This window comes from Epinephelus lanceolatus, chromosome 4 (assembly GCF_041903045.1).
Source record: "Epinephelus lanceolatus isolate andai-2023 chromosome 4, ASM4190304v1, whole genome shotgun sequence".
In the NCBI taxonomy this organism is placed as follows: domain Eukaryota; kingdom Metazoa; phylum Chordata; class Actinopteri; order Perciformes; family Serranidae; genus Epinephelus; species Epinephelus lanceolatus.
Window position 1 is genome coordinate 33437592 of NC_135737.1, and position 12311 is coordinate 33449902.

General features: G+C 43.7%; 1 protein-coding gene across 1 annotated transcript; it reads right to left on the minus strand.

Annotated features, from left to right (window-relative positions):
- Positions 1-6767: 6767 nt before the first annotated feature.
- Positions 6768-9601, minus strand: fzd9b (frizzled class receptor 9b). Its single transcript, XM_033632292.2, has one exon. The coding sequence runs from the start codon at positions 9082-9084 to the stop codon at positions 7327-7329; it is 1758 nt and encodes a 585-aa protein (XP_033488183.1). The 5' UTR covers positions 9085-9601; the 3' UTR covers positions 6768-7326.
- Positions 9602-12311: the final 2710 nt, after the last annotated feature.

Sequence of the window (12311 nt, forward strand, 5' to 3'; positions counted from 1 at the left end):
TTATGCATTGCTAGCTAACCGGCTGTTGGCTGTATCTTCAGATTTAGCGTACAGACATGAGAGCATCAGAAGCAGCAGTGCTACAGTGCCAAGTTCGCAGAGCGCACATCATCTGGAAACTTCATGAATCAAGACAGTCAATATGAAACACAACCAAGTCAAAAAAGAGAGAGGGGGGAAAAAGGCAGACAAGAACAAACTTCAAAACTCCAAATCAAAGAGTGTGAAATGCAACGGAGAATAGCAGATCCTTACCGAGCCCGGGGCCGGGGTGGGAGGGAGGGGATCAGTGTGTGTGTCGGGGGGGTGGAGGGGTGTGCCTCCTCTCTCAGAACACAGAGCCGAGGGGTGAGCCTTTGATGGCAGAGCGTGACATGAGCACATTTAGGATGGGGGTGCAGCGGCACTGTGACAGCAGACACACTTGCCAGACGACCGAGCCCCCCGGATCTGAGCGGTTCTGATCCATTTTGGTACCTGTTGGCTCACATTTGTGCCAAAATCCTGACTCGCATCAACTGTCCTGCTTTCACTGACCCACTGGAGCATTCCCACTTATTTTTTGAAAGTGAAACTCAAGAGATGTTATGTATCCTATAATGCTTAAATAACACTTCCAAGCATGTGCACAGGGGCACAGATTTGGATGTTGAGTCTGCCCTGCAGTCGGAGATGTGCGATTGGTTGATCATCCTTTAGTTATCCAGTCAATGGCACAAATAAAACCACAGGGGTTTAAAGATGTTCAGGAGGGCCAGAGCAGGTTTCAGGGCCGAGCTTAGACTCCCACATCCTGTCCTTTTCCACTCCCTCCCTTTAGAGTGTTTCTAAAAGCAGTCCTTGCATGGGTTTGTGTTCTTTGTTGATGCTGTTTTCACATTTTTTTTCGTCCTTTGTAACTCCTGCTCCCTCTCTTTTTCTCCGGGGAGAGACTCTTTGGTACAAGAGATTAGAGCGGGTGCTGCCTAGCAACTGAATAAAAATGGCAGCTACAAAAGGGGCGCTCTCACTCTCCAACGTCTGACCTACATAATCCCAAGCCTCTGATCGTGCAACATAACAACATGATGAAAGGCCTGCTGTGATTTAACCCTCAAACAAATACTTGCCATCGCTGACCCCCTCGCTCAAAGAGCAATCTCGCCTGCCGCAGAGCACCAAAGGGTGACTTCTGAAATCTTGACGGTGCCTAATTAGAAAGGAAGAAGAGGCCGTGCACACTATTGGAAATGAGATGAATGTATTTGAGGAGATGGCAGCAGAGTGGCAAAGGAGATTAACAGTGATCACAGCAATGCTGTTGGCTTCAGAGAGCGAGAGCGAGCGGCGGAACCTCCCTCTGTTCACTGATTCATCTCTCCTTCAGCCACAGGCAGACGGAGCACAGGAATGAGTACAGGGGGATGAGAAAGCTTTACTTCTCTGTCTTCTGCTTATTGATCAAAGGACATGAAAAAACACTCTAAAAAAAGAGATACAGCAAAAAGCTGGAAACTTTTCCTTCAAACTTTCTCCACCTGCACTGTGCTCTTATTATCTGCCCGACATTTAGTCTCTCAGTGTCGCCACTTTGTGTTGGAGCACAGCTTTCATTAGCATCAAGTTTGACCTGACTGCATCTTCGACAGCACTTTACATCAGACGTTTTGTCCAACACTATTTATGATAAATGCATTCAGTCACTGTAGGAACTACATTTAGATGGCATCAAAGATTGTAAGAGCATCTTTTTCACATTAACAACCAAGAGCGTTTATAGCATGAGGTGTCCAGGTATAGTCTGAAAAGCAGGTTTTTAGTTATGGGGCAGGATGGGTAGTGACTCTGCTGTCCTGCAATATTATCCAATTTACCCTTTGTTATGATTGTAATGAAAAAAATATTCTCTTTTTCTTTTTCTGTTCTTCAGTGGCAGTTCTTCCTATAGGCAACATGGGCGGCTGCCTAGGGTGCCACCCAGAAGAGGGGACACCCCCACCCTCATTTTTTAAAATATAAAATGAATGATACTTTTGATGTTAAATTAAAAAAAGATTATAATAAAAAATTAAATTAAAAACACATAAAAAATTATATTATGAGATAAGTCTATAAAATTACAAAGTGATTTAAATTAAACTGAATTAAATTGAAAAAAAAAATAAATTGAACATGCTAGAGCATTAATAAGTACGGTGCAGTGGAGTCGATGTGGGGAGCATTAGGGTAAGAGAAAATGAAAAGGCAAAAAGCATCGGGGCACAGTACAGAAGATGAAATTTGCTAATTTGTATTCTTATCATTTGTTATCTGTTATTATTTTTTGTTGACTTCTCATTAGCTCTTGTTCTTGTTTCTAATAAATGAATTATGTTTCAAAGATAATAATATTTTAGGGTGGGGTGGGGGGGTGCCTGGTTCACCAAATCTGCTAAGTCAGGCACTGCTGCTCTAGGTGAAAGGTATATTCTTTTTTTATGGCTCTCTCTTTATATTTTTTTTTAATAAACATCTCAGCCTTCTAACAAACCTTTAATGTAATCTGTCTTCTTTATAATGGCACCAGCATCATCCCTTAAATGCATATGTAAGTTTAATTGCTGATAAACTGCTGTACTTGTTCCTACTCCTTTTTATTTAAGGTTAATTGTTCTTTTCCACGATATAATTCTACTGTCGTTGTTTCAGAGGAAAGAGGATGTTGAATGCTGTACAGATTGTAAAGCTCTTTGATGGTGGTTTGTGATTTCGGGCCATCTGAATAAAATTGATTTGATTTAATTCAAGTTCAAATCATGTTTTGGGTCCTTTTTTAGTGAGTTTTTTAGTGGTGTTTAATTAAAAGCTCATTCTGATTAAAATTCAAAAGCACATTCCTTCCAGTGCTATTCATGTCTTCACTCCCTTTAATATCAAGATGAAAGGATGAAGTCTGGAAATTGAGACTGAAAAGTGACGTCCTCCAGGTCAGATAAAGTGCAGTTACAACTTGGACTGAACCCACGCTGCAGAAAATCTCCATGTTAACTGATCGGTGTGTCTCAATATCTCAGTCTTTGATAGTAAATGACAACAATCTGCTGGTTGGGTGAAAGAACCTCATCTGTTTCCAAGAAGCTATCTTGGATCAAGGCTCATTTCCTTGATACCGCTGCAGCAAAGTGCCTTATTTGCCAGTCATGTTTTGAGATAGCGACACTTATTTTTAGAAAATACCAGTGAAAGTTGAAATTATCTCAAGCTAAGAAGAAAAATAAGTCCTGAAAGAAGGATCTAAGACGTGGGTATGAAAGGGACTTTTGATTCATTTAATTGTAAATAAACTTCTGCTCGATGTGTTGCTGTTGATTAGATAACATGTTATTCTGAATAGAATAAAAACCTTTGAGTATTTCTTCCTCTGCAACGCCTCTGAAATTCCAAGACACTGAACAACACAGACAATCCTCTGTACTCAGAAGCAGTCTTTTAATCTCTCAACTTGTGTGCTTTCATTTCACTGACGTGATAGATGCTGCAGAAAAATCTCAGCTGCTGTATCTCTTCAGCCACTTCAGACACTCAACACTGTATCCTCAATTCAACCAAAAGGGAAAAAGTCACTGCAAAAGCCAAATTCTCAAACTCTGCGTGTGCATTTTTTACCTCTGGAGCAGATTCCTCTCAGAGGTCACAGTGTAAATGTTTATGTCTGCGTGATGATATGAGTCAGTCTGTGCAATTGTGTGTGTGATTTGATGTTTGTGTCTTGCTCCAACGGGCGAGACAGCAGCGGCGGCGGCGTACTGGGCGTCTGATTGGAGTCCGGTTGCGTGGAGTGGCGAGCTGTGTGAACTCTGGTGCTCTCTGACTGCCGCATTTTCATGGAAAGCATCTCTTTGGGGGCCTGCAGGTTTTCAATACGCTCATTTACACATCAAAACAGCACAGGAAAGGGATAGTGCTCAAGGGGGGTGAGGGACTGCAGAAGGAGGGAGGGCAGAGTAATGAAGGATGCTTTATTTTCTCTTTTTTCCCCTCAGGGGTGGGCAGGGGTTTAAGTCTATGAGGGAGGTGCATTGATGCCATAATGATCGCCTTTAATCAGACCCATGACCAGATGGAGGGATTTCTCCTCAGCAGACAAAAACATGGTGTCAGCAGCTAAAGCGGGAAAGGTGTTTTTACGCCTTTTTACAAAAAACAAATGTACAAATCCTGGGTAAATAGACCTGCTCTGTGTTGCTTTAGAACAAATAAACACCCTGTTCGGCTCACGGTCGACACAATGAAATATTCCTGAGAAACCTATAAGGAGAAGTGTTGCCTTTTCTGGGAGTAGTCTCACTTTTGGCCCAGACAAACTTGCTACTCAGTGCGACTGACACTATTTAACCTCCTGAGCCAGAAGAGAAGAAAAACAGTGCGGAGACTCAGCCAAACTAAATCTTTCGAGCGAGACTGAGCTTACTTACTCCTGAAATTGGACATTACTGGAAGTCTGGGTGGGGTCTTCTTCACAACAAGCTCGGTGTTGATTGGCTGCCGCTGCTACAGCACTGCAGACCTCAGGTGTGTGTGTCTGCATATATGTGTGTGTGTAGGGAAGGTGTTCCCGGCAGCCACATCTCTGGCGCCAAAGGAACCACAGCTCAAACAAACTCTGCTTTTGGAATGAACCTTTCTTTCTTGCCTCTATCTGAATCACTGTGCTCCACTGTGATTCCTTTCCTCTGCAAAAGAGAGGAGCTAAAAATAGCTGTCGGTGACCTGGAAATGGAGCGATAGAATTCATATTTGTGGAAAAAGAAACAGAGCAAAGACATCCTGTTGCTGCTATAACAAGTCATTTCTGTTGACCTTTGTGATTTTTTAAAAACCTGTCTTAGTCATATTCAGCAATACATGGAAAAATAATAAAAAAGAGAAGTGCAGAAAGGGCAAGAAAACGAAAGAGAAATGCTGAGAGGGGAAAAAGAGGTTTAAACAAAGCTTTGCTGCAGAGGACAAACTTGCCCTGTGTGCTACCCCCGTGTCCTTAACCCTCTGCAGCTACCTCCTTCCTATCTAATCAGTGCAGCTCAGCGCAGGTGGGACAAGCTGGTTTGTGTCTCACACAGCAAGTGTTTGGCCTCTCTGGGTCATGTCACTGGAGTGTAAACTGGGGAGGAAGCACGCGCCCCCGTTCAGGCGCCCATGAACTGGAACATGTGGCTGAAACACCACCAGCCGAGTCTCTGGCTGCGAGCGCGCTCCAAGCAAAACAGCCCCCTTTTTAAATAGTTAAATGTGATCCACACGGTGTCAGAGTCCAGGACTCGCAACGCTCGCTTGCCAAGCCATGGACAACATCTACAATGGCTGAGTAATGAAAACAAAAAAAAGGAGGAGGGAGGGAGGATGTTGGTAGTTAACCCACATCTTGTTCTGCAGAAGGAAGGAATAAGTAATTTAAGTTAACTCAGGCGAGTGGAAGTGTGGTTAATTTACTACAGAGACATAACGCAGCTTTGATTCAAACTGATATGTCTTTCACAAATGAACACTAACATGTGCTGTAGTACATGAAGCTTATTAAACATCTGCTGGAATGCAAACAGTGGAAAAAACAAAACAACTTTTTAACCTCTGGAGATGTCAGCGAGCACACGCCTGCTTCACACGGCCGAGGCTCCAGTAATGTAATGAAAACAAGCTCCTGGTCATCACATTTTTTCCATGCTATCACTCCCATGTGCTGCTGCTGCTGCTGCTGCTGCTGCTGGTGACACAGCACACAATTACACACAGACATAATAATCAATCCCACTGCTGTCAAACACTGTAATTTCCACTGTGTTTTGCTGCGAAATGACTTGCTGTGGGTGGTTGTAATTTACGTTGGCACTTAAATTGTTAAAGTCCCGTAATGTAAAAGCTATTTATTTTCACTTTTTAATGGAGCAGGTGAGAACACGGTGGCTCTTGTGCATCATAAAAACAACTTTATTACTGAAATGTTAGTTGCAAGACCAACTTAAGAGTATTTATTAAATGGAAATAAACAACTTTTTCTCTGAATCAATCAGTGATTATTTATACCTGGTGGCAGTTGTATTGTTTCTGCAGCCAGACAAAAGGCCTTGCAGAGTATCAAGATTCAAACATTTAAACATAGGTATTCAGATATTTTATATATCGGAATCTCTTAATTTATACCAGAAACACAGCTTCCAAGAGCCACAAACCACATAGAAACTTAAATATTAAGTGAATAATCCTTCCACTCAGTGAACAACCACAATTCTGAGTGCCTGCGCTTAACTTTAAATCTGTCAGTGAAACCATGCAATAAGGCTGAAATCCACTCCAGATTCATCCTTGCAGATCAAAGTGCTGAGTGTTTGCACGGGGATCAAATGGAGCAGCGAGGGGGCAACAACAACGATTTTGTGGAAGGATTAAAAAACAGCCATTAATTAAATATATTCTTCCGCTGCTGCATTTTGAAGACGGTGATGCAAACATTAATACTCGCCACGGTTTGTCACTCTATTCATCAGCGATTCTCTTTGAGGATTATTGTTGGGGACGCCTCTGGGGTGTGTAGCATGCACTTGGAAGACAACACATTTGGCGGGGAGCCCCGCTGTAAAAAAATGTGCGAATCCCCCGAGAAGAAAGGCAGGAAAATCAGGAAAACAAGACTGAAATGAGCAATCATTTGTGACTGTTAAATCTGAAAGCGTTTAAGACTGTTAAAATGGTTAAATATTCATTTGAAGCCACAGTGAGATGGTGACAAACAATAACACCAGGCAGCAACGGAGTTGAACATGAATTCCACAAATTTATTGTCCTCCAAAAAGGCCAGAACCAGAGTTCTTCTAAAAGGCACTTAATTTCCCTTTACCTTTAATAAATGCATCTAAACAACAAATCTGATAACTTTAAATTAAATATATTTACAATAAATAAAACATTTATACAGATTTATACAGTTAATCATGCCACTTTCAGGGAGGAGGATATTTCCCATGATACCTCCCTTTACAGTTTTTTTTTTTGCTTTGAACACTGGGCATGTCTACTGCACAGAACACTATGAAACAGAAAAATATGGGTAACAATACTGAACATTTCCCTTAACGCACTGAATACTGTTTTAATAGATAGTTTCTCATAGTGACTCCTGTACCTGTGTGTCCCTTGGCAGCAGCAGAGCAGCGACTGACAGTTCAACTCAACCACTCATCTTCTTACAAAGTCTTTAGCAGCTCCTTACGCAGGGCATGTGTGTGTGTGTGTGTGTGTGTGTGTGTCTGTTTGTTAGTGTATATAGTTGCAATTGACAGTGTGTGTGTGTGTGTGTGTGTGTCACACTCCCTCTCAGACATGTGTGGGGTTGTCTGAGTGCAGGTCAGTCTTGGCCATGTGTAGCACCACAGCAGGAGACTTGTAGTGGCAGTGTGTGCTGCCGCAGCTGACGCCGCTGCAGGGTTTCCTGCTTCTAGTCCTGTCTGTCAGCTTCCGGCTGCACAGGCCCTGCCAGGTCTGCAGGGTCTTAGAGCTCCACACCCACACGCCACTGGTGATGCCCACCACCAGCGACATGAAGATCTTCAGCATGAACACGGCCACCGTGGGCACCGACGTCTGCAGGGAGCAGTCGCTGCTGAGGCCGTTGAACGAGCCGCACTTCATCTGCACCCCCCTCAGCTTCCAGTAGTCCATGTTTAGCCTCTCGTAGAAGTAGCAGACTATGACGCAGGTGGCAGGCACTGTGTAGAGGATGGAGTAGATGCCGATTTTCACCATGAGCTTCTCCAGCTTCTCCGTGTTGGTGCCCTCTGTCTTCATCACTTTGCGGATGTGGAAGAGCGCCACAAAGCCCGTGAGGATGAAGGAGGTGCCGATGATCAGGTAGCAGGACAGAGGGATGAGGACGAAGCCCGTGAGTGCCCCTGAGTCCATGCTTCCCACATAGCACAGCCCCGTCAGCTCATCTCCAGCCACCTTCCTCATTGTGAGGATGATGATGGTCTTCAGAGCAGGGATGCCCCACGCAGCCATGTGGAAGTAGTTGCTGTGGGCCTCGATAGCCTCGTGGCCCCACTTCTTCCCCGCAGCCAGGAACCAGGTGAGGGTGAGGATGACCCACCAGATAGAAGAGGCCATGCCAAAGTAGTAGAGGATGAGGAAGACGATGGTGCAGCCGGTCGACTCCAGCCCCTCCTGGATGATGTACAGCTCTCCGTGCTCCCGGTCGCAGGCGATATTCTCAGCCCCAGCTACAGAGCGGATGATGAAGGCCACGGAGTAGACGTTGTAGCACATGGAGAGGAAGATGATGGGACGCTCCGGGTACTGGAAGCGGTGAGGCTCCAGGAGGAAGGTGAGGACGGTGAAGGCGGTGGAGATAAAGCAGAGGATGGACCACACTGTCATCCAAATAAAGGCAAAGTCCTTGTCCTGCCTGGACCAGAAGACGTCCACGGCGGGGGAGCAGCGTGGCGCACACGACTGGCTCTTCTCCACAAACTGGAACTTGTCCGGGTTCTCGCAGGAGCCCATGCTGCCCGGAGAGCGGCCGCTGCTGGTGCCCGGCTGCCTGGGGCGAGGAGGCACTGGGAGCATGCCTTCGCCTTTCTTGACCTCTGTCCTGGTTTCATTCTCGGGGGCCTCCATGCACAGGGCGTTGGGGTCGTTTCTGGTGGGCAGCTTGGAGCAGTCGAGCGAGTCGGGCCAGGTGTAACTGAACTTCTTCATGATGGGGGCACACCGCTCCCTGGCCTGCTCACACATGGGTCTGCAGGCGGGGATGGAGGTCGACACTTTGTCCGTGCACATGGGGGCGTAGAGGGAGCAGAGGAAGAAGCGGAGGTGCACATCACAGCCATAAGCCACCAGAGGGGCAAACTCGTTCAGCTTGATGGCAGCCTCCCTCTGGTCGTCGTGGTCCATGAAGTTGGGCATCCGGGTCAGGTTGTAGCCGATCCCCTCGCACATGGGGATCACGATGGGCTCGCACTTGGCCGGTCTGCCTCGCTCCAGGTCGTAGGAGCCTATCTCAAAGCTGGAGCCAGAAATCACCAGCAGACACCACAGAAAAATCACCACCTTCAGCGGACAACCATCCATGCTCATTGTTTTAGTCAAAAACTGAGCTCTGTCTTTTAGAAATGATCATTAAAAAGTCAAAAACACGGGGGTCGGCTGCAGAGAGATCCCCCGCTATTTCCCCATGGCGAAGGCAGGTCCAAATGTTGCCTTCACTGTCACCGCTCCGTTAGAAAAACACTCCAAAAACAGCCTTCAGCACAAAGTATCTAAGTGTCCAGTTATTTAGCGTTGAATTAAAACGATTAATCCCACAGACAGCCGAGAGAGAGGTCCGTAACTAAGACGTGACAGTCGGAAACTTCGACCAACAATGGAGGAAAATGATCAAAATCAAACACCGAGAGCTGAGAGTAAATCCTCACACCGAGCTTAAGTACCCGATCATCAAACACACGTATCAAAGCGGCCGCTCACGTTTGTTTCTTGCGGGTCCAAAAAAGCTGTTTAGCTGCGACTCTGCGTGTCTGTCGGCTCCCTGCTCTTCGTCCTCCGCTTTCAGGCTCGACACTGAAGTTTGAGAGCCGCTCAGTGGGACTTCAGTCGGGGGAGAGACCGAGAGGAGGAGGAGGAGGAGGAGGAGAAGGAGGAGGGAGGGCGCTCCGTGACGCTCACATTTCAACCGGCAGCACCACACAAGGAAAATTATCAGACAGATGCTGGAGCATGGTCAGATGGGCCTGACAGCTCTGCATCCACTTACACTCAGACTGTTTGATTCAGTACAATAATAGACTTATGTGTTAATGTGAAATACTCATTTACAGGTAGAAGAAGTCCCACTGCTTTGAAAATGTAAACTAGAAAATGCATTTCCTGCAGAAAATGCGTTTGGATGCTGAATGAACTGAAAACCATGGCTGAAGATGCAGAAAGACAAATAGGCCTAATACTATATATAGCAGTAGTAGTTGCAGCAGTGGTAGTAACAGTAGTAGTAGTAGTAGAAGTAGTTGAAGTAGAAGTAGCAGCATTCACACTAATTATCAGTTGTATTATCACCAAAAAAGTACCTGAAGTACCCCCACTCTTTTTCCAGTAGTGGAATGTAACTTACACAAACTACACATCTGAGGTCATTGCACTTCACTTCAAGACTCCATATAATTAAAATACTAGTTATCTGCTAATTCAATTTTGAGATATTTGAATTTTACACATAGTTACTCTATACAGATTTTGCATTAAAAAAAAAAGATTACACATGGTGAGTTCATGAAAGAGTGAAGTGCCATGGGCGGATCACGAGACAGTGGGGCCCTGGGCACAGATATGCAAAGGGACCCATCACCTCTCCCACATAGGAGCAGGTCTCTTTGTGGTAATTGTGTGTGTCCTTGTGGTTGCTTTGTGTCTTATTGAGGTAATTTTGTTTCTATTTGAGGTCATTTTGTGTCTTTTTTGGTCAGTTTGTGTCTCCATGTGGTTGTTTTATGTGTCTTTGTAGTCGCTTTGTGTCTCTGTGTTTTTTTTTTTTTGTTTTTTTTTTGCTGTTTTTTGTAGTTATTTTGTGTCTCTTTGCAGTTCCTTTGCAGCTCTTTGTGGTCATTTTGTGTCTCATCCTGGTTGCTACGTGTTAATTTGACATTTGACATTTTGCAGGTGAAGGCTGAGTGGGGGGCCCAGCAATCCTCACCAGTAAAATGCTACTTAGACATTTATGCACCAGTATTAATAATTCAGTTATGCAGTAGCATAGCCTAACTGTCACAGGCAGCATTTCTTTGCATAATTAATACCTTTGGTGCTATAAGTGTATATTTCTGAGGGGACACAGGAGAAACAGCCTCCTCAATATTTAGAAAATGCTTTGTCTATACCAGTAACCAAAAAAAAAAAAAAAAAAAAGCAGTAGAGCACTTTTACTTTGACAATATTAAAGACATTAACACCATAAATGAATGCAGAAAATGCACAAATTGGTGCATAGAAATAAAACAAAAACAGCAGACAGCAGGAGATTTCATATGCCCTTGTTCCGTACAATTTGCTAAGGTAACATTTTGAATGCTGGACCTTTTATAGGGTTGTATTGCTACGTTAAAGTAAAGGATCTGAATACTTTCCCCACTACTGTGCTTTTTGCAGAACGGCCCTTATCTTTAAGAGATTATAGTTGCTCATGCACAGTGGTAACAACATTATTCTCTGCTTTTGCTTAGGTAAAAGCAGAAATGCAAAAATACACCATTACAAGAAAAAGTGCTGCATTCAAAATTATACACCAGTATAAGCAGGGCCGGATGAACCTGCTGGAGACTTTGGGGCAAAAATGAGCTTTGGGCCCCAACCCCCCCCCCCCCCCCCCCAATCAATGTGAGACAGAAAGAAGCGTTCACAAAGTGTGTACTGCAGAGCAAGATGACGCTACAATATGAATGTACACTCAGAAAAAGTAAACTAAAGTGTTTGTGGTAGTGACCTCATAGATCCTTTATCGTAAACTTGAATATTAAGAGTAGATATTAAAACTAGATTTTGACAAACTTGAATAAAAGTGTGGACGTATAATCGGCAAAATACTTCATGTATTAATTAAAAGTACCCATATGCAGCAGAAAGGCCCATATCTTATTTTCATTTATGATACCAGTGGATTATTATAACTGATGCATTAACATGTGGACAGTATTTTAAAGCTGTAGCCGCTCTCCATGGAACAAATTTAATCACTTTATATAATGTTCAGTAGATTTATAAAGCAATAGATTATGCTAACGGCTGTTATCTGTCATATAAAGTTTGAATTTGCAAAGTAACCAATAACTGAAATTGTTGAATAAATAGTAGGGTTAAAAATATAATATGGCATAAATTGGAGTTTCAAATTAAGCAAAAACACCTAAAAAATTACGTGCACAGCATACACTTATTGTAGGATTTAAAAATCGTAATCTGCAAAGTTACAGCTGTCCAATAAGTGTAGTGGAGTCAGAAAAGTACAATATAAAAAGACAGTAATGATATAAAATGTACAAGTACCTCTGAGTGGACACACAGTACATGAGTATTTACTGAATACTTTGTAGTTACTTTGCACAAATAGTGGGTAACAACATCAGGAGCAGGCTTACAGAGTCATTTTAACACCCACCAAATGGATCTGCAACTAGTATTATCCTTTATTAAGTAATTATAAGAGCTATAGAGGAAAATAAAAAATGTGATGCAACAACTTCCCCCTCTGGATTCATAAGAATCTACCTCTCCTGCTCACACACCAGTATAGTTTCTCCCCAGTATAGTTGTAGGAA

Bases quoted from the DNA above. Each gene is read 5' to 3' on its own strand.
- fzd9b (XM_033632292.2), bottom strand. From the start codon at position 9,084: ATGAGCATGGATGGTTGTCCGCTGAAGGTGGTGATTTTTCTGTGGTGT.